The sequence below is a fragment of the Dama dama genome, chromosome 24 (genome assembly GCF_033118175.1).
Source record: "Dama dama isolate Ldn47 chromosome 24, ASM3311817v1, whole genome shotgun sequence".
Lineage (NCBI taxonomy): Eukaryota > Metazoa > Chordata > Mammalia > Artiodactyla > Cervidae > Dama > Dama dama.
The window spans coordinates 56383892-56406795 of record NC_083704.1 but is presented as its reverse complement, the minus strand read 5'-3'; the positions used below and the strand labels follow the sequence as shown (position 1 = coordinate 56406795).

Here is a 22904-nt window from a genome sequence, read left to right as displayed (position 1 = left end):
GTGTGCCGCAAGCCAGGGCCCAGGTGTCGCAACAAAGACCCAGCGCAGCCAAAAGCAGCACGCAGACACTCTTCTTAAACATACAAACTGTGCTGCCTTTTTTGCTGTCGCACTGGGTCTTTGTTGCCACGCACAGGCTTTCTCTAGTCCCAGCGAGCTGGGGCTACTCTTCTTTGCAATTCGCAGGCTTCTCATTGCTGTTGTGGAAAACGGGCTCTAGGTCTGCGGGTCTCAGGAGTTGCAGCTCACAGGCTCAGCAGTTGTGGCTTGTGGTCCTAGCTGCTCCTCGGCATGTGGGGTTTTCCCACGGCATTTACAATCTTCCTGGACCTGTGTCCCCTGCATGGCAGGCAGATTCTTTTTTTTTTTTTTAACTATTTTAAATAATTTATTCATAAAAATTTACCTCACAAATAGAAGGAATTTCAATATATAATTAATTAGGTAAAATGTTATAAACATAATTTAATAATTATTTTTGCTAGCAACAGATCCTTGGTCCCAGGTAATCCAAGGGATTATATTGGTAATCCAAGGCACTTTAAGCAATCAAGTAGGAATTTTGTATATAACTGGATCTGGATTTTTCAAATGTGTGGAGAGCAACAGAATTTTTAATGGTATTTTCATACATTTTCAATGGTATTTTTTTTATTAGCAGTTTTTAATCAGACCCTTAAGGAAAAAAACTTTCCAAAAATTAATCCTTGAAAATGGTTTAAATTTAAACCCATTAACTTCATAGGGTTTCTATTTAGTCATATATCCCTTTTAAATGTCAGACTGTCAGGCTTCCTTTCCGAAGGGAGTATAACAGTGCCTGTAACAGAGAATAAAATTATTTCTAAATATTTTTAAATTGTCTAAAATACAATTTTATGTAAATGGTAAGAATTAACTTGGGAAATCAAAAATTGATTGTAATTAAATAGAAAATTATAGTGTTACATTGAATACACTTTATGTTTTTAGCCTATAATAAGAAAGATACAGGTTGGTGTACATCAGGAAGTAAAAAAAAATCAGTATAAATTAAGTTGAAGCTTGAGAGGTTAGCTCTGTTCAGAATCAGTGTTGATTTAAAATCAATGCAAGTTTAAACAAACATGCTTTGCTTTACCAACATGACGTGTGTAACACTAAGATGGAGTAAGGATTGCAAAAAAAAAACCAAAAAGGAGCTTCCAGCCTGTGTGTGGACATGAAGAGGTGTGCACAGAAACACAGATCTGGACAGGCATATTTTTAACCATGAAAAACCAGGGAAGTCTAGATTCTTTTAAAAATCAAATTGCCTTTTAGTAGGAGAGTTTGATCCACTTACATTTAACGTGACTACTGACAGGGAAGGATTTACTTATGCCGTCCAGCTATTTGTTTTCTCTCTGTCAAATGATTTTTGCTCATCAATTCCTCCATTGCTTTTTAAAAAATAAAAAAACAGGGAGGGGGCTGATTTTTTTGTAGTGTGCCACTTTGATTGACTTCTACTTTCCTGTTCTATATATCTTAGAAGTTATTTTCTTAGTGGTTACCTTGAAAGCGAAAGTCACTCAAGTCGTGTCCGACTCTTTGCGACCCCATGGACTATATAGTTCACAGAATTCTCCAGGCCAGAATATTGGAGCGGGTCGCCTTTCCCTTCTCCAGGGGATCTTCCCAACCCAGGGATCAAACCCAGGTCTCCCTCATTGCAGGTGGATTCTTTACCAGTTGAGCTACAAGGGAAGCCTGTGGTTACCTTGGGAATTCTATTATTAACAACTTACAGGACTTCCCTGGTGGTTCAGTGGTTATTAAGAATCCACTGCTAATGCAAGGGACACGAGTTCAATCCTTCATCCACGAAGATTCCACATGCTGCAGGAAACTACTGGGCCCACGTGCCATAACCACTGAAGCCAGGCACCCTGGAGCCTATGCTCTGTAACAAGAGAACCCAGTGCAGGGAGAAGCCCACACATAACAACAAAGACGCAGCACAGCCAAAAATCAAAAAACAACGACAAAACCTTGTAACAATCTAGACTGAATAGTATTATTACAGAGGAGTTCAAAAGCAAATCTGAACAGGTGGAAGAAAGGATCAGCAATCATGAAAATAAGACAAATGAAATTAAGCAGACTGAGAGCCTAGCTTCCATAGTACACACTCTGACAGTACATCCTGGTCTTTCCCCTTTTATATTGTTACTGTCACAGATTATACTTTATACATTTATTCTCATTAATATAGCTTTTATGTTATATTTAATACACTTGCCCTTTAAATCACAAAAGACAAAGAAAGAAATTACAAACCAAACCGAAAGCACAGCAATTCTGATCATCTTACTAGTGTTTATTTCCTATTGTGGGTTCAACCTGTAGGGCAGGTCCAGCGCTAACAAATTTGCTCAGCTTTTGTTTATCTGAAAATGCCTTAATTTCTCCTTCATTACCGAAGTACAGTTTTGCAGAAGATAGAACTCTTGGTTGAGTTTTTTCCTTTCAGGTTTTTAAATGCCTCCATAGTGAAAAAGCTGACTTAAAAGACTTAAAACTCAATATTCAAAAAGCTAAAATCACGGCATCTAGTTCCATTACGTCATGGCAAATACATGGGGAAAAAATGGAAACAGTAAGAGATTTTATTTTGGGGGGCTCCAAAATCACTCAGATGGTGACTGCAGCCATGAAATTAAAAGATGCTTGCTCCTTGGAAGAAAAGCTATGACCAACCTGGATAGCATATCAAAAAGCAGAGGCATTACTTTGCCAACAAAGGTCCGTCTAGTCAAAGCTATGGTTTTTCCAGTAGTCATGTATGGGTGTGAGAGTTGGACTGTTAAGAAAGCTGAGTGTCGAAGAATTGATGCTTTTGAACCATGGTGCTGGAGAAAATTCTTGAGATTCCCGTGGACTGCAAGGAGATTAAACTAGTCAATCCCAAAGGAAATCAGTCCTGAATATTCATTGGAAGGACTGATGCTGAAGCTGAAATTCCAATACTTAGGCCATCAGCTGCAAAGAACTGACTCATTGGAAAAGATCCTAAAGCTGGGAAAGACCGAAGGCAGGAGGAGAAAGGGACGACAGAGGATGAGATGGTTGGATGGCATCACCGACTCGATGGACATGAGTCTCAGCAAACTCCAGGAGCTGGTGATGGACAGGGAAGCCTGACATGCTTCTGTCCATGGGGTTGCAAACAGTCGGACACAACTGAGTGACGGAACTGAACTGATGATTTCTGAGAGGAAATCAGCCATTAATCTATTGAAAATTCCTTTTATGTGAAGAGTTGCTTCTGTCTTGCTGCTTCCAAAAGCTAAGGTTCACCTGTTTGGAGGCAGGTATCAAGGGTTGTCTCTGGACTAGGTAAGGTTCTGTAGGGGAAAACTCTGCACAAGGGCTGGGCTGACCCCTGGGTGTAGATAGGAGTCTAGGGCCCAGAGCTAAGGCTGCTGGAGCTCTAGCTCTACTAGAAGATGAAGGCCAGCCATACATTTTATTTATCTACATTCACTTTCTACACAGTAGCTTCTCAAAACACGCTCACTAAACTGAAGGCAGCCTGTTTCTCAAAATTTGAAATATTTAAAACATCTGTGAATTCCAGGAGTTTAAACATTCCAGCAAGGAGATCAAATCAGTCAATCCTAAAGGAAATCAACCCTGAATATTCACTGGAAGGACTGATACTGAAGCTTCAATATTTTGGCCACCTGATATGAAGCACCAACTCACTGGAAGAGATCCTGATGCTGGGAAAGACTGAGGACAAGAGGCAAACGGGATGACAGAGGATGATATGGTTAGAGAGGATCCACCGACTCAATGGACACAAACTTGAGCAACCTCCAGGAGATAGTAAAGACCCAGGAAGCCTGGCATGCTGCAGTCCATGGGGTCACAAAGACTTGGATGTGACTTAGCGACTAAACAAAAACAACAACAAAACATTAGCAGGAAAAAAAAGAAGGGTAGCACACCCCAGAGCATCCACTTTCTTAGGATGAAATCTATTAGGAAACAGCCACAGACCTTGAAATGCTTAAAATGGCTCACGGTCGTTCTCCAACCTTGCCCTGGAGCCACATACAACTCCCCTTCTGCTCCTGAGGCTGTGCACCTGGCTGAACACTCCTGCCCCTTCTTCAAGATAACTCAGTTTCAAGCTCAGCTGCAGTATTCCTTCCACAGGAAGTCCTTCCGCTCCCCCCAAAGTCCAGGTTAAGGCCTCTCCTCCTAGGAGCTACCAAAGTGCCCCATGCTCACCCCCAAACGGTCCTTACCGCTGACCGTGAGCCTGCCTGTTTCTGTCTCTCTAACAGTGACAACAGCTTCTAACTATCACTGAGAACCTGTGATGTGCCAACTGCCTTTCATCTTTTTGCTCATTTAAGCCTCACCACAGCCCAACGAGGCATACAGAAGCTATATCCCCCTCCCCAAGAAAGCAACAGAACCAGTATGTGAACACAGGCAGTCTGGGCCCAGAGTCCACGCTCTTAACATCACGCTATACTACCTGGTATTACAGTTTTGTTGTTTTTTCCCCCCAAAAAATGACCATAAGTTAAATAACCATAAATTCCTTTTAATAGAAGCACAAGAAAAAGATTCTACCGAAATACAAAATGCAAGGTAATCATCACCGTCCATGTGAGACCAAAAGGAATGCGTAGAAGAAAAGTGTTGGGCAATTTTACAAGTAAAAGCACTCACTTTATCAAGGTCAGAAAAAAAAGACTAAAGACAGAAACTGGAGGTTTCTACCACCACCCCACTTTGCTTCCGCCAACTCGTTTCTAGGGCCAGATTCTACCATGGCTTACTCTGACCTTACAGGGGCAAAAGGAAGGAACCACGTTTCCAAACCCCTCCCTGAATTTCCTGTCTCAGCTCCACCCATCCAGCTGCTCAGACCAAGCACTCTGAGCTCTCTCACACTCTACACCTGGTGCTCAGAAAAATCCCGAAGACTCCACCTTCAAAATACATCCAGACTCAGCCATATCTCACCACCTCCAGGGCTTCCCCTTAGACTGAGCAACAGCTATCAACTCTTATCTGGAGTAATGCGCTAGCCCAGCTAGACTTCCTGCTTCTCCTCCTGAAATCACTTGTTTCCTCATCAGGTACAAGTACACTCTGAATCTCCTCACCTCCCAGCCCACACACCTCTCTGCTGCTGTGACTGCAGAGCCCATGGCTGGCCACCCAACACCTCTCCAGGGCCTGCTGCCGCCCTACCCTTGTTCCCTCTCATCTGATCTCTGGACATGCTGGCTCAATTTCCAACTGCCAGCACTTGCATCTCTTCACCTGAGAGTGTTCCACTGCTGCTGGAGGCCTCTCTGCCTCACAGAGACGGGCCCCAAGTGCCAATTGAGAATTAATGCTAGCCGGAAGCAGCCCAGTCAGTGATTCATGTTATTATTGTATAGATTAGGGGTCAGCAAACTACAGTCCATGTCCTGTATTCATATGGTAAGTTCAAAGTGATTTTTACATTTTAAAAGGGTTAAGACCAACAAGACCTTCTAGAACTAACACCCCCCCCACCAAAAAAAAGATGCCCTTTTCACCATACAGGACTGGAATGCAAAAGTTGGAAGTCAAGAGATACCTGGAGGAAAAAAAAAAAAAAAAAGAGATACCTGGAGGAACAGGCAAATTTAGCCTTGGAGTACAAAATGAAGCAGGGCAAAGGCTAATAGAGTTCTGCCAAGAGAATGCACTGATCATACCAAACATCCTCTTCCAACAATACAAAGAGAAAACTCTACACATGGACATCACCAGATGGTCAGCACAAAAATCAGACTGATTATATTCTTTGCAGTCAAAGATGGAGAAACTCTATATAGTCAACAAAAACAATATCTGAAGCTAAGTGCAGCTCAGTCCATGAGCTCCTTATTGTAAAATTCAAACTTATGTTGAAGAAAACAGGAAAAACCACTAGGCCATTCAGGTACGGCCTTAATCAAATCTCTTATGATTACACAGTGAAAGTGACAAACAGATCAAGGGATTAGATCTGATAGACAGAGTGCCTCAAGAACTATGGATGGAAGTCACAGGAGGCGGTGACCAAAACCATTGCAAAGAAAAAGATATGCAAGAAGGAAAAATGGTTGTCTGTGGAGGGTTTACAAATAGCTGAAAAAAGGAGAAGCGAAAGGCAAGGCAAAAAAGGAAGATACCTAACTGACTCAGTTTCAGAGAAGAGCAAGGAGAGATAAGAAAGCCTTTTTAAATGAACAATGCAAAGAGAAAGAAAACAACAGAATGGGAAAGACTAGAGATCTCTTCAAGAAAATTAGAGATAACAAGGAACATTTCATGCAAAGAAGGGCACAATAAACGACAGAAACGGCAAGGACCTAACAGAAGCAGAAGATATTAAGAAATGGCAAGAATACACAGAACTGTACAAAAAAGGTCTTAATGACCCAGATAACCATGGAGGTGTGATCACTCACCTAGAGCCAGACATCATGGAGTGTGAAGTCAAGTGGGCCTTAGAAAGCATTATTACAAACATAGCTAGTGGAACTGATGGAATTTCAACAGAGCTATTTCAAATCCTAAAAGATGATGCTGTTAAAGGGCTGCACTCAATATGTCACCAAATCTGGAAAACCCAGCAGTGGCCACAGGACTGGAAAAGGTCCGTTTTCATTCCAATCCGAAAGAAAGGCAATGCCACAGAATGTTCAAACTACTGGATAATTGCGCTCATTTCACGTGCTAGGAAGGTAAAGTTCAAAATCCTTCAAGCTGGGCTTCAAAAGTATATGAACTGAAAACTTCCAGATGTACAAGCCGTATTTAGAAAAGGCAGAGGAACCAAAGATCAAATTGTCAAGATCCACTGGATCTAGGAAAAGCAAGAGAATTCCAGAAAAACATCTACTTCTGCTTCACTGACTACGCTAAAGCCTTTGACTGTGTGGATCACAACAAACTGTGGACAATTCTGAAAGAGATGGGAATACCAGACCACCTTACCTGCCTCCTGAGAAATCTGTATGCAGGTCAAGAAGCAACAGTTAGAACTGGACATGGAACAACAGACTGGTTCTGAATTGGCAAAGGAGTATGTCAAGACTATATACTGTCACCCTGCTTATTAAACTTATATGCAGAGTACATCATGCGAAATGCTGGGCTGGAAAAGAAGCTGGAATCAAGATTGCCAAGAGAAATATCAATAACCTCAGATATGCAGATGATATCACCCTAATGGCTGAAAGTAAAGAGGAACTAAAGAGGCTCTTGATGAAGGTGAAAGAGGAGAGCAAAAAGGCTGGCTTAAAACTCAACATTCAAAACACTAAGATCATGGCATCCAGTCCCATCATTTCATGGCAAACAGACGGGGAAAAAATGGAAACAGTGAAAGACTTTTTTAGGCTCCAAAATCACTGCAGATGGTGACTGCAGCCATGTAATTAAAAGACCCTTGCTCCTTAGAAGAAAAGCTATGACAAACCTAGACAGCCTACTAAAAAGCAGAGACATCACTTTGCTGACAAAGGTCCGTATAGTCAAAGCTATGGTTTTTCCAGTAGTCATGATGGATATAAGACCTGGGCCATAAAGAAGGCTGAGCGCAGAAGAATTGATGCTTTTTAACTGTGGTTTTGGAGAAGACTCTTGAGAGTCCCTTGGACTGCAAGGAGATCCAACCAGTCCATCCTAAAGGAAATCAGTCCTAAATATTCACTGGAACGACTGATGCTGAAGCTTTGATACTTTGGTCACCTGATGCGAAGAGCTAACTCACTGGAAATGACCCTGATGCTGGGAAAGACTGATGGCAGGAGGAGAAGGGGACAAAGATAAGACAGTTGGATGGCATCACTGACTCGGTGGACATGAGTCTGAGGAAACTCCAGGAGATGCTGAAGGGCAGGGAGGCCTGGCGCGCTGCAGTCCATGGGGTTGTAAAGAGTCAGACACAACATGTTGACTGAACAACAACATATAAAACAAAACAACCAAAGAAAAATATGTGATAGAGACTCCACGTGGCCTTCCTATGTGGCCCTGCAGGGAATGAGTTTGCTGACCTGGCAGAGGGTGCAGCTACCCTGATCAGAGGCGGAGCTCTGAGGTGGACGACCTGCACTGTTCTTCAGCATCCCCAAGAATATGACTCTTGAGCGGCCCGTGGTGTAAACTTGCTGAATAATGTACCTCCCCTTCCAGCTCCCTCTTCCACCCACTGATCACTGTTCATTCCATCTTTTTTTGTTGTTGTTCATTCCATCTTACACACAAGCTGCTGCTGCTGCTAAGTCGCATCAGTTGTGTCCAACTCTGTGTGACCCCATAGACGGCAGCCCATCAGGCTCTGCCGTCCCTGGGATTCTCCAGGCAAGAACACTAGAGTGGGTTGCCATTTCCTTCTCCAATGCATGAAAGTGAAAAGTGAAAGTGAAGTCGCTTAGTCGTGTCTGACCTTCGAGACCCCATAGACTGCAGCCTACCAGGCTCCTCCATTCATGGGATTTTCCAGGCAAGAGTACTGGAGTGGGTTGCCAAGCTACATGCACTCAAATCCTTGTCTCGGGGATACCAAACTAAAACATGCCCTCTACCCACTAAATGCTAACCAAACTCCTGTGTATCCTTCAAGGCCACCTCATCTCTCCACCCCAAGCAGTCAGGCATCTCTCATCTACACTCCCATGACAACCGCAAACACTGCTCTTCAATTCACCTGCTTAATTAATGTAAGATATGTGAGGCGGGAACATGTCCTTCTAACTTTCGCATCCTCATACCAGCCACATGGAAGATGTTCAAGACATGCAGGCTGAGGCTGTACCAAGGACTAGCTTCATGGTGTGCACCTATGTGGCTGCACAAGACCCCACGTTCAGAAGGGTCTGGAGCTTGGGGTTTAATGCTCTGCACTAGATATATAGAAATTCTCAACAAATCTATCTTTTGATTTGTGTTTCACAAGCCAAGTCCATCACAACAGCGCATGATGCGGAGTATAGGTTCACAGGTGGTCCCTCCACCCTGGGACAGGTGCGTGACCACGAGCACCCCTGCCCACCCCCTCCCAGTCCAGGTATCCATGTGCTGCTACCGCCTACAGGTGCCCAACCAAAACCAGAAGGGCTGTTCAGCAGCTCACACCTCGCTGTGTCCTGGAGCTGGGTAAAATGTCGGTCGGCCGTGGCTTATCCCAGGCTGGCTGCACCACAGCATATCGGATGGGCAGGAGCAACTTGGCAGCAGCAGCCTTTCACCCCCTTGCATCTGAGCATGCTCCAGGACCTTTAATGATACTTTCCCCCTGCTTTCTGAGGAAGCAGCCCTGCACCTGCATGCTGCACTGGGTCCCACAAATGATGGTGTTATGATGGGAGCTCAGGCGACACTGAAGACACACAGGAAGAGCAACCACAAAGATGGCACGCAGAGACGTGGCACAAGGCTCCCCTCTGAAGACAGCAGCAGTTGAACATGCTTCCTCTCTTCCCTTCTCAGGGGAGAACAGTACAGAACTAGGGGTGGGGCGGTGAAAGTCTAAAAGGGAAAACTGCTGAGATCTCCTGATCTCTCTTTTGTTTGAGGACGTCTGGGTTGATAAGGGCGCCTTTGATCTCCTCCAAGCCCTTCAGAGCTTTTCCGGGGTTTGTGTGCAGGGCCAGGGGTAACTTCTGCTTGGAGGGAGCCTCTGGCTTCAGAGTGCTGAACAGGCCCCAGGAGCGGCTGCTGTAGCTGGGCCCCTGGCTCCTGCATCTGGGCCTTGGGACACAGGTCCATGGTGCTCTGGGACGTCCTTCTCAGCCAACCAGCCCAGCTTTCCAAAGCACTGGTGCAGACCTGGCTTCTGTTACTCAGATTTCTTTCTTATTCATGAAAAGAATCTAATCATGTTCAGAGTAGTCACAAGGGTACAGAAAGAAGGAGCCTGTTCTATAAGTCCCCATGTGCCCACCTGCAAAGGGCCATGATGATCGTGGGGAAACCTGAGCCATGGCAGACACTGGAGAGAGGTTGAGAGCAGAGGCCACCACAACCGAGACGTCCAGTCTCAGCCTGAAAGGGCTGCTTTGCTCCAGAGGAAGAGAAGGAGGAAAGGGCCATGTCTGCACTCGGATAAACCCACACACCCTGCAGGATTCGCCTCCTTCAGGAGGTTCGGAATGGTCTCATCATGATTCCAACTTGCTCTCTAAGGAAAAATTCACCCTCTGTAACCACGAGCAGCACGTTATGGAATCACAAGTGACCCAGTGACCCCCACATAAACCTCTGACCCACAGGGAGGGCAACTCAGCTGGCCTGCCACCCAGACACTGTTCCTTCACGCCACGGCGCACCCACCACTTCCCAGGGCAGGCCCAAGCAACAGCACCCTCTGCCTTGCTGGGCTGCTACCGGGCATCCTGGTGGCCTAACTAGCTCTAGGAAGTGTAAACAGACACCTGTTGCCACAGCGCCTACTTGCTACAAGTTTCATCAGGTTTTCCCAAAGGAAAGAGCATTCATGGCTCCCAGGGTGATCCTGTGATGATGAACAGGCCCACAGCTCAGGAAGCTGCTAGAGCCAGACAGGGGGAGCGAGAGCAGCAGTCCCTTCATCAAGCTGAACAAGCCTCTCGTTCCACGTACAATACAGGTAAGCAGTTAAATGGAGCCTGGGCATCTAATGAAACCACTAAAAGCAGTCTATTCACTTCTCCAAAGAAGACATACAGATGGCCAATAACCACATGAAAAGATGCTCGATAGCACTAATTATTACAGAAATGCAAATTAAAACTACAATGTGGGGGTGGGAGGAAGGTTCAAGAGGGAGGGGACATATATATACCTACGGCTGATTAATGTTGCTGTATGGCAGAAACCAACACAATACTGTAAAGTAATTATCCTCCAATTAAAAATAAATAAAATTCTAAAAAACACAACAATGAGGTACCACCTCACACTGGTCAGAATGGCCATCGTAAAACCGTCAACAAATAATAAATGCTGAAGAGGATGTGGAAAAAATTTACATTCCCACCAGGAGTGGTGGGAATGTAAACTGGTACAGCCACTACAGAAAACAGTATAGAGGGTCCTTAAAAAATTAAAAATAGAGCTACCATACGATCCAGCAATCCCACTCCTGGGAATATATTTGGCACAAACTCTAATTCAAAAAGGTAACAGGTGTGCTCACTTCGGCAGCACATATACAAAAAAGTAACAGGCGCTTTCAGGTTCACAGCAGCACTACTTACAGTAGCCACGACATGGAGACAACCTAAACGTCCATGGACAGATGGAGGGATAAGAAGATGTGGCCCATAAAAAAAATGGATTATTAGTCATAAAAAAGGAATGAAATAATGCCATTTGCAGCAACATGGATGGACCCAGAGATGATCAAACGAAGTGAAGTCAGGAAGAGAGAGACAAGTACTCTATATCACTTATATATGGAAGCTAAAATATGACACAAATGAACTTATTTACAAACAGAAACAGACTCACAGACACAGAAATTTAAAACCAGTTACCAAAGGGGAATGGGGAAGGACAAATAAGGAGTTTAGGATTAGCAAATACAAACTACTATATAAAAAAAATAGATAAAACAAGGTCCTACTCTACAGCAAAGGGACAATATTCAATATCCTGTAACAAACCATAATGGAAAGAATATGAAAAATAGTAGGTATACATGGATAACTGAATCACTTTGCTGTAGAATAGAAACTGACACAACATGATAAATCAACTATCCTTCAATAAAAAAAAAATTACAGGAACTTCCCTGGTAGTCCAGTGATTAAGGATCCACCCTGCGGGGGCTTCCCTGGTAGCTCAGTGGATAAAAATCCACCTGCCAACGCGTGACACACGGGTTTGGTCTCTGGTCCAGGAACATTCCACATGCCAAGGGGCAACTAAACCTGTGCGCCACCACTACTGAAGCCCACGTGCTCTGTGACGGGAGAGGCCACCGCGATGAGACGCCCACACAGGACAACTGGAGAGCAGCCCCGCTCGCAGCAGCCAGAGAAAAGCCCACGCAGCAAGAAGACCCAGCTCAGCCAAGAAAAATATACAAAAACTATTATTTATTTTTTTTAAAAACCATTTTTTAAAATAATAATAAATGCACAAACTTAAAAGAAAAAAAATCCAATGGCACTGCAACTGTCTGTCTCAGGCTGAGACCGTGGGAGAGCCTGTGTTCGGCATTACTGTCTGGCACAGTTCTTGGCATCTACTACAGCCATCTTGATTAAGGTGGCTATAAAACTCAACTGCATGCGCTCTCCTCAATGCCTATTACATAGGGCCGCTGCCTCAAAAAGCCTCTCTGTTCTCTGTCTAGGCAGATCCTGGCCCACTGGCCACTGGCCCACTGCAACTGAGACTCTCTTTCTCCCACTTCTTGATCAAGGAGCAGACTCCCTGCAATGAGTTACCAGAACCAAAGTGTTCTTCATAAAGTTCACGTCACCACAGTGGAGTGGAGAAATCACAGATGTGGATCAGCCACCCAGACCTACCAGTTGCAGCGCATACCACTTACTATGTCTCCGTACAAGTTTCATCATCAGCAAAGGAACTAGGGAATAACCACCTCCTCCAAGGACGTAAGGCGACCAAATGAAATACCATGTGTGGAAGCACTTGAGCACAAAGCCAGTGCTCAGTGAAGAGGAGTCGTCCACTCCCTCTCCCAATCCCAATCTGAGGGTCCCCCACCCACTTCTCAAGACTGATGCTCAGCCAGACACACCTGTGGGATCTAAGACAGGCGTCGGCCCAGCTTGGCTGCAACTGGGCCACTGCTGCTGCTGTCCAGTCGCCAGGTTGTGGCCACCTCTTTGTGATACCACGGACTGCAGCACGCCGGGCTTCCCTGTTCCTCACCATCTCCCAGAGTTTGCCCAAGTTCAAATCCACTGCATCAGTGAGGCCATCCAACCATCTCATCTTCTGTCGCCCTCTTCTCCTTCTACCTTCAATCTTTCCCAGCGTCAGGGTCTTTTCCAATGAATAGGCTCTTTGCATCAGGTGGCCAAAGTCCTGTAGCTTCAGCTTCAGCATCAGTCCTTCCAATGACTATTCAGGGTTGATTTCCTTTAGGATTGACTGGTTTGATCTCCTTGCTGTCCAATGGACTCTCAAGAGTCTTCTCCAACACCGCAGTTCAAAAGCATCAATTCTTCGGCACTCTGTCTTCTTTTATGGTCCAACTCTCACATCCGTACCTGACTACTGCAAAGACCATAGCATTGATTATATGCAACTTTGTTGGCAAGGTGATGTTTTTGCTTTTTAACACACTGTCTAGGTTTGTCATAGCTTTCATCCCAAGAAGCAGTCATCTTCTAATTTCAAGGCTGTGGTCACCATCCACAGTGATTTTAGAACCCAAGAAGAGGAAATCTGTCACTGCTTCCACCTTTTCCCCTTCTATCTGCCATGATGTCATAGCACTGAATGCCACGATCTTCATTTTTTGAATGCTGACTTTTAAGCCAGCTTTTTCACTCTCCTATTTCACCCTCATCAAAAGGCACTTTAGTTCCTTTTGCCTTCTGCCATTAGAGTGGTATCATCTGCATACCTGTGGTTGTTGATATTTCTCCCAGCAATCTGATTCCACTTGTAACTCATCCAGCCTGGCATTTTGAATGATGTGCTCTGCATATGAGTTAAATAAACTGGGTGACAATGTACAGCCTTGCCATACTCCTTTCTCAATTGTGAACCAGTCAGTTGTTCCAAATAAGGTTCTAACTGTTGCTTCTTGACCTGTATACAGGTTTCTCAGGAGACAGGTAAGATGATCTGGTATTCTCATCTCTTGAAGAATTTGCCACAGTTTGTTATGATCCACACAGTCAAAGGCTTTAGCGTACTCAATGAAACAGAAGTAGATGTTTTTCTGGAATTCCCTTGCTTTCTCTATGATCCAGAGAATGTTGGCAATTTGATCTCTGGTATCTCTGCCTTTTCTAAACCCAGCTTGTACATCTGGAAATTCTTGATTCAAATACTGCTGAAGCCTACCTTGAAGGATTTTGAGCATAACGTTACTAGCATGGGAGATAAGTGCAACTGTCCAGTAGTTTGAACATTCTTTAGTACTGCCTTCTTCCGAAGTGGGATAAAGACTGACCTTTTCCAGTCCTGTGGCCACTGCTGTGTTTTCCAAATTTGCTGACATACTGAGTGGATCACTTTAAAAGCATCATCTTTTAGGATTTTAAATAGCTCTGCTGGAATTTCATCACTTCCACTAACTTTACTGGCAGCGGTGCTTCCTAAGGCCCACTTGACTTCACACTCCAGGGTATCTGGCTCTAGATGAGTGATCACACCATCGTGGTTATCCGGGTCATTAAGATCTTCTCTGTACAGTTCTTATGTGTATTCCTGCCACCTCTTTTTGATCTCTTCTGCTTCTATTAGGTCTTCACCACTTCTGTCTTTTACTAAGTCCATCACTGCATGAAATGTTCCTTTGCTATCTCAAATTTTCTTGAAGAGATCGGTAATCGTTCCCCATTCTGTTGTTTTCTTCTATTTCTTTGCATTGTTCATTGAAGAAGGCCTTCTTGTCTCTTTCTGCTATCCTCTGGAACTCTGCATTCAGGTGAGCATACCTTTCCCTCTCTCCCTTGCTTTTTGCTGTTCTTCTGCAATTGGGCTACGCTGGTAGCGAATTAGCAAAATACTGTTACTATCACATTTGCCTCTTCCCCTATCCCCCACCCCATTATAATTCACCCTGAGTCAAGGAATGTTCCATACTTGAGACCTTAGCCACAAAGGTCAACAAGTTTCATACCAGAGGCCCCTATCATAAATCCAAGGACAATTTGTTTTGAAACACGTGTGTGATATCAAATTATTCATTCAAAGATACATCCCAGTTGCACCCAGCTACACTCACAGCTGCTACCCACATCACACACTCCCTGTCTGGGAAGCTGTCTGGACCTGGCTGGCCAAATCCAACCCTCAGAAGGGGAATGGCAACAGGAAACACCCTTTCCTTTCTGGTACTAGAGCTGTCCTTGTGGAGAGGGAGTCACAACTACCTCCTTCAACTGCCCATTGAGAAGCCAAGTTTAATTCAGGGTGTTCATTCATTATGGATTCACTTAACACCCTCCCAGGTACAAAGGCACATACACAGAGGCCATCACAGAAGTGAGAATTGATGACAGGGGAGCTGGACACCACCCACCCCTATAGAAGGCGATAGGAGCAATAATGACCATGAGTGTCACCACAAACTGCTGCTCCAGAAGTCAGAATAAAAACTACTTTTAGCTGAGATGTGGTAGAACTTTTCAAGACAGACACATGGTCTAGTGTTCTCAGCATGTAGGCCCCTGGCCTGGGAAGTTGTTCAGATGCACATTCTTGGCTTCACCCAGACCTGATGAACAAGAAACTCTGGGGTAGAGCCTGGCAGTTTCGTTTAACGGGCCCTCGTGATTCTGATGCTAGTGCAGCTTTAAGAACCACTGCCCAAGCACACGGGCCAGGCCTAGAAAAGGATGATTCTGAAAGACAGAGATGTGTAAACTGACTTAAAGGAAAGAATACAAGCAAAACCAAGAGCTGGGTTCTCAGAACACTCCTAATTCATCAGGTGCAGGATAAAGCCACAAGCATCTTACCATGTACAACACAAATTAACAAAGTTTAAACAAATACACTGAGCCAGAGTGAGGAGAGCTGGGGGAACAGGTACAGGCACCAGGATCCCTGGCCTGGATCTGAACTCCAGTTTCCCTGCTCATTGGTTGTGTAGACCAGGCAAGCTCTAATCCTCCATCCTCCCTTTGGTTAAATGAAATTATAACTAGATCATTTCCCAAGGTTTTTTATGAGGATTAATGAGACATTTAATTATATACCTGTTGAAGCACCCAGCAGGAAATTCTCAATGAATATGCTCATCCTTCCTTGTCCTAATTAAGGAAGAACTTGGGATCATTAACAACTGAACAGCGAGTTCAGTCCTGAACCATCCTTCTTCCAGCACAGCAAAGTAAACTATAAACATCAGATGTGCAATGAATCTGGAAACCGGAATTCTTCCCATTGACAAGGACAATGAGGTGGGCTCTTTTCTCGTCAGTGTTTGAGAGCCAAAGGGGACCACTGGTTATCACCTTACACCAAGCCTCTCCTTCTACAATGTCTTCATCAGCCACAGCTTTCAGGTTTCTCTAGGGCCCTGGGACAGCACAAGAGACATGGAGAAAGGGCAGCACAGCTCTCACAACAGTGCTGGTGAGTATGGCAGGCCCCAGGGGTCAACCAGAGGTCAGAAGGAAGCTCCCCATGAACATAAGAGAATGACAGAGAGGGACTTGCCTGGTGGTCCAGTGGTTAAGAATCACCTTGCAATGCAGGAGACACTGGCTCAATCCCTGGTCCAGGACCTAAGACCCCACATGCTGCAAGGCAACTAAGTCCACATGCCACAACCAGAGAGCCCGCACGCAGCAACTACTTAGCCCACACATAACTAGAGAGTCCACGCAACAAAAGATCCTGCGTGAGGCAGTGACAATCCCATGTGTAGAAAACCCTGTCTCTGGGATTAGCCTGCAACATTGATGGTATCCCAAGAATTATTGAAATGGACTGTTCTTGCAACACTCCGAGGCTCCTGTTCTTAACTGGATGACAAAAGGAAGCTACCACTGCTGAGAAGGAAAGTTAAAAGATCACGCTTTTATTCATCCTGCAGTTTCTTAGAAACATCTCAACGTTATTTTGAGAAATTCTCAATAATATGAACAAACCTGGTGACTTAAATTAGGATAAATGTGGACTGTTTTAGTGCAGTGGCTACCACCCCAGGACTAGAGCTTCCCACTGGTGGGCCCAAATGAGCCTCAAGTTCCACTGTGTAAAAAGACACAGTCCAAGGGCTACACAACAGTCAGGGTTAGGAAGTCTACTGGCGCACCATATCCAGGGTAACTTGGAAACATACCAGCAGGCTAAGATGCAGAGCCCCGTGAAGAGAATGATGGGGATGGGGTAGGACGCACAGAACAGCCCATGGTTGTAGAAGGCCTGAGATATCTTCTCACGCAGCCTTTCAGTCAGGGTCATCCTCAGCTGAAGTCACCTTGCTGCCATCCCGGAAAGTGACCATGGATCAGCCTGGCACACGCTGGATGGCACTGACAATGTACACCATTTGCAGACACCTGGCAAGAAGAGAGAAAAGCAAATGAGCAAAGAGTACCTGGCTGTGAACACTAGGGCACCCAGGGGAGGTGGCAGGGATGTGGAGACCGAATCAGGATGTGTACAGGCAAGAAGAGCTGGAGACATCAACCCCAACCCATGCACGCACACACACGTGTGCACAATCTTGGTCCACTCCTAGTGACTGTGGGCAGGGTCCAAGTAAGTCTAACCAAAGACACCAAAACACTGCCCCTCTAGCTCTAGTAACAAACTCTCAACCATCTTCCACATCAGGCACTTTCTTAAAAAGGCCACTCCCTCGAGAGGGCATTGTTCTCACCCGTGGCACAAGAGAGCACGCCTGCGTAACTGACAGCACCTTCAGCTGCTCTCAGCCAAATGGACATTCTGGAAACCCGCCCCCCTGTTCTCTGTGCAAAGGCCAGACCAAGAGAAATCCTTGGGAAAAACCTTCATACAAGGACTGATCCCTCAAAAAACACATTTCTTGCACAAACAGTGATTCACTGATAAAGAACATTCAGTGAGATCAGCCCTCAACGTAAAAACACCAAAAAGCCTAGGCCCCTGACATAAAACAAACTGCACTGCAAGGTGGAAGTCTCTGCTTCTGGTCCCACGTTGTTCTGGGAACATGTGGGGCAGAGGGCCCCTTCTGCTCCTGCTGCCCAAGCCATCTCCTTCTCTGAGTGACAGCAGCCAGCGCCACTCAGCTTTCTGCACAAGATCCACCCTGCACGGACTGTCAGTTAAGGTCCCCTCCCTGACCCCTGCCAGGCTGGTCATGTCTGTCTCCCTGGACTTTGACTTCTGAGAAAAAGAAGCAAAACTGGACATGGTGGTGCTGAATCCTCCCCGAGAGCTTCCGGCTCCCAGATCACTGTGCTGCTCTGGCTCCAGTCCTTTCTGAAGACTCAGGAGGTCTTCCTTCCGGCCATGCCATATCCTTCCAGTTAAGTCTCTCGTTTGTCTGTGCATTGCTTCCCAACAGAAGCTTGTGCCAGAAAACTTACACCCCCCAAAATCAGAATATCAAATTCTAATAGAAGGGCCCAGAGATCTAGAATTCCTTTCCCTGCTGAGCTCTCCAATGAAATTCACATTTAAATCTACTTCTGGACTTCCCCGGTGGTCCAGTGGTTAAGAATCTGCCTGCCAATGAAGAGGACACAGGTTCAATCCCTGGTCTGGGAAGATTTCACATGCTGTGGAGCAACTAAGCCCATGGGCCACAACCACTGAGCGCATGTACTAAAGACCACGAGCTGCAACTACTAATGCCCGTGCGCACGACAGCCCGCGCTCCACAGCAGCAGCCATGGCGAGGACAGACCACGCAGCACAACTAGAGAGCAACAACTGCCCCCTGCCCGCTGCAACCAGAAAAAAAGCCAGCATACAGCAATAAAGACCCAGCACAGCCATTAATAAATAAATAAAAATAAAACCATATTTCTTAAAAAAAAAAAAAAAAAAATCTACTTCTCCTGTTCCGTGTTGCTATTTTCCAGTCTCTGCTGCACGGAACCTGCCCAGACGTGTTTCTTGGCATTATCTGGCTCACTGATGAAACCCAGGCCAAAGCGATGATGCCTCAGAAGTCTGAGAGCAGAAACGAGAAGCAAGAGCAGTCACACCACAGCCAGTCAACAGAAGGGATCCACTCCATCCACCTTCCTGCAGGCACAAGCCTCAAGCATGCGTGCAATTCTCCGGTCCAAGAACCTTCTAAGGAAAGACGACACAGAGCCCTCTGTGGGTCAACTCAAAAGGCAGCAGGCAGGGGAGCCAGCAAGGGACAGCCCTGCCCAAGTAGCAGAGCTGCTGACAAGAGCCAGCCGCTCACCTGGAGCCTCAGAGCTCACAAAGGTCTCAGGGCCGCGGCAGGCCCCGCAGCTGCACTTCCCACCAGCATAACCCATGACTCTGGGGAAGCGACTTTTCTGCTCCTACGCCCCCAACTCTCCATCCTGCCCCAAGGGGGAAACAAACACTAATGAGAAACATGTCTGTGGAAAGACACTGTCAGGAACAAGCTGGAGCGTTTCCAACCTCAGTCCTCTGCCAAGCCCCACATCTCTTCCCTTAAAGGTCCCCAAACCAAGCCCACCAGGAAACTGTGATCCTACTAATCCTAATCTCCTTCTCAGGACTCTTCTGTTCTCTTATACATGAAATTACTAATATGAGAAAAAAAACAAAAACATTTCCCTTCCATTCTGCAGCAAGTACAAGTCTTTCTGACATGATCTTAGTCATTTTCAGTTCCCATTCATCTCTATTACTTATATTAATTGCTCATTTTCATAGCACCCGGGAAACAAAATCATAAAACAAACAAAAATAAGAAGTCCAAATTCTAGTTCATTACACAGCCCACCTACCTGAACCTGGCAAGAGAATTACTCATCTTCCCCCTCCACTGTGTTCACTTTGACACGAAGCTATTCCAAAGCACAATTTATCCAACCTGAACTGAAATTTTCTCTTTCCTACATTGCCCCACACTTGATAAATTTCTTCAGCTCAAAATCTACACTCTGAACTCAGCTTCCTGAATTTAAAGAGACACAACAGTTTTTATGTGATATATACACACACGGTACAATGTTGTTTGGCCATAGAAAGGAATGAGGTTCTGATACATACTACGACATGGACAGACCATGCAAACATGCTAAATGAAGTAAGGCAGATGCAACAAGACAAACTTTATATGATGCCACTTATAAGAAACATCTAGATTAGGAAAATCCGTAGAGACGGAAAACAGATTGGAGGTTACTAGGAGCCTGGGGGCAGAGAGGATAGGAAGTTACTAATTACAGCTTTCTGGGGTGATGAAAAGTTTTAGAAACAGATAACGGTGATGGCCGCACAACACAGTGAATGTAATTAATGTCCCTGAATTGCACAATTAATGGGTCACATGGCAGATTTTATGTTTATACATATTTTAACACAATAAAAATAATTTTAAAAAATTAAAAATGTAATTTTAAAAAATAAAAAATAGCAATTTAAAATAATTTTTAAAAATTAAAAATAGACACAATATGTAGAAGGGATGGAGGCCCTGGGGGCCTGAGCGGACCTATTACACAAAAATGTAAATGATCTTGTCCAATGCCTTCACGGGACACCCTGCTACAAGCAAAAACAAAGGGCTCTGCTGTTATAGACCCAAATTATAGAGCTGTATGTATAAAGAAAAAAAAACGATTGGAACCAGGACAAAGAACAGCCCTGGAGGAAGTCTACAGAGAGGACAAGCCCAGATCAAGTCAGACCCACTGGCTCAGAGGACAAAGGGCATCAGAGAGCAGGAGGAGTCCCTGAGGGCAGACTGGGGCCACTTTGTCACGAGCCTGCTGAACCCATGATTCCGAACCTGCCCCAAACCAGATCATAAGTGTGCAATTTTAGAAAAATCCATACACGTAATATACATTAACACAGGACATTATTTTTTTTTAAGAGATGATGGTCTATTTATTTTGTGCCTGTATTCACCAAACTTTCAGCATTTAAAATTCTCTTCAACCAACTCACAAAAGTTAAACACGCAACCAAGAAAAATAAATGTGTCAAAGCCCCAAGGAGGGAGTAGGGAAAGAGATGCAAAAAACGACATAGACTGCAGACTCTGTCTCAAAGCTTTCCAAGATCATTTGTTGAAAAGCCTTACCATCTCCCCTAAATTTCAGCCATACTGGACCCATCATGCTTATTCTTACCACAAACATTTACTGACTATCTTCTTTCACTGGAATAAATACCCAGAAGTGAAACTGTTAGGAAACATAAAACGTACTATACAACCTAAGACTGCCAACATATTTTCCAGAGTACCCACACCGTTTTACACTTCCACCAGACAGACTTCATTTCTTGGCATCCTCACCAGCATTTGGTATTGCTACTATTCTTTATTTTAGCTGGACTAATAGGAGTGTGTAAGTATCTTATTTGATCTTGATTTGCATTTCCCTCATGGCTACTGAGAGGAAAAGGAGAAAAGGAAAGATACACCTGTTTGAATGCAGAGTTTCAAAGAATATCAAGGAGAGATAAGAAAGCCTTCTTAAAAAAAAAAAAGAAAGAAAGAAAGAAAGCAAGCCTTCTTCAGTGATCAATGCAAAGAAATAGAGGAAAACAACAGAATGGGAAAGACTAGAGATCTCTTCAAGAAAATTAAAGATACCAAGGGAACATTTCATGTGAAGAAGGGCACAATAAAGCAAAGAAATGGTGTGGACCTAACAGAAGCAGAAGATATTAAGAAGAGATGGCAAGAATACAGAGAACTGTACAAAAAAGGTCTTAATGACCCAGATAACTACAATGGTGTGATCACTCACCTAGAGCCAGACATCCTGGAATGTGAAGTCAAGTGGGCCTTAGGAAGCATCACTACGAACAAAGCTAGTGGAGGCGATGGAATTCCAGTTGAACTTTTTCAAATCCTAAAAGATGATGCTGTGAAAGTGCTGCACTCAATATGTCAGCAAATTTGGAAAACTCAGTAGTGGCCACAGGACTGGAAAAGGTCCGTTTTCATTCTAATCCCAAAAAAAGGCAATGCCAAAGAATGTTCAAACTACCGCACAATTGCACTCTTCTCACATGCTACTAAAGTGATGCTCAAAATTCTCCAAGTCAGGCTTAACAGTACATTATCCGTGAACTTCCAGATGTTCCAGCTGGATTTAGAAAAGGCAGAGGAACCAGAGATCAAATTGCCAACATTCACTAGATCATCGAAAAAGCAAGAGAGTTCCAGAAAAACATCTATTTCTGCTTTATTGAGTACAATAAAGACTTTGACTGTCTGGATCACAATGAACTGTGGAAAATTCTTCAGGAGATGGGAGACCAGACCACCTGACCTGCCTCCTGAGAAATCTGTATGCAGGTCAAGAACAAACAGTTAGAACTGGACATGGAACAACAGACTGATTCCAAATCGGGAAAGGAGTATATCAAGGCTGTATATTGTCACCCTGCTTATTTAACTTATATGCAGAATACATCAACATCATGTGAAATGCCAGGCTGGATGAAGCACAAGCTGGAATCAAGATTTCTGGGAGAAATATCAATAACCTCAGATACAAATGGGCAGATGACACCACACTTATGGCAGAAAGCGAAGAGGAACTAAAGAGCCTCTTGATGAAAGTGAAAGAGGAGAGTGAAAAAGTTGGCTTAAAATTCAACATTCAGAAAACTAATATCATGGCATTCAGTCCCATCACTTCATGGTAAATAGATGGGGAAACAATGGAAACTGTGAAAAGACTTTATTTTGGGGGCTCCAAAATCACTGCAGATGGTAACTGCAGCCATGAAATTAAAAGACACTTGTTCCTTGGAAGAAAAGCTATGACCAACCTAGACAGCATATTAAAAAACAGAGACATTACTTTACCAACAACAGTCTGTCCAGTCAAAGCTAGTTAAATCACCTTTAAATATTTGACAGAATTTACTAGTGAAGCCATCTGATCTTGGGCTTTTTCCTTCTGTGTGGGAAGTTTTTAAACTATTAACTCAATCTCTTTATCTGTCAAGTCTATTCAGATTTTCTATTTCTTCTTGAATAAATTTTGTTAGTTTGTGTGTTTCCAGGAATTTGTCCATTTCACCTAGGCTATCTAATTTATTAGCATAATATTTGCTGT

The 22904-nt window shown here is 44.4% G+C and overlaps 1 protein-coding gene across 2 annotated transcripts in view; it reads right to left on the bottom strand.

The window, feature by feature from the left end:
• SCAP (SREBF chaperone) overlaps positions 1-22904 on the bottom strand; it is a 98327-nt gene that overhangs the window by 28645 nt on the left and 46778 nt on the right. For both annotated transcript variants that reach the window (XM_061128735.1, XM_061128736.1), the window contains exon 2: positions 16997-17216. In XM_061128735.1, the coding sequence (XP_060984718.1) occupies positions 16997-17118 (122 nt within the window). In that variant the 5' untranslated portion in view covers positions 17119-17216. The remainder of the gene's footprint in view (positions 1-16996; positions 17217-22904) is intronic.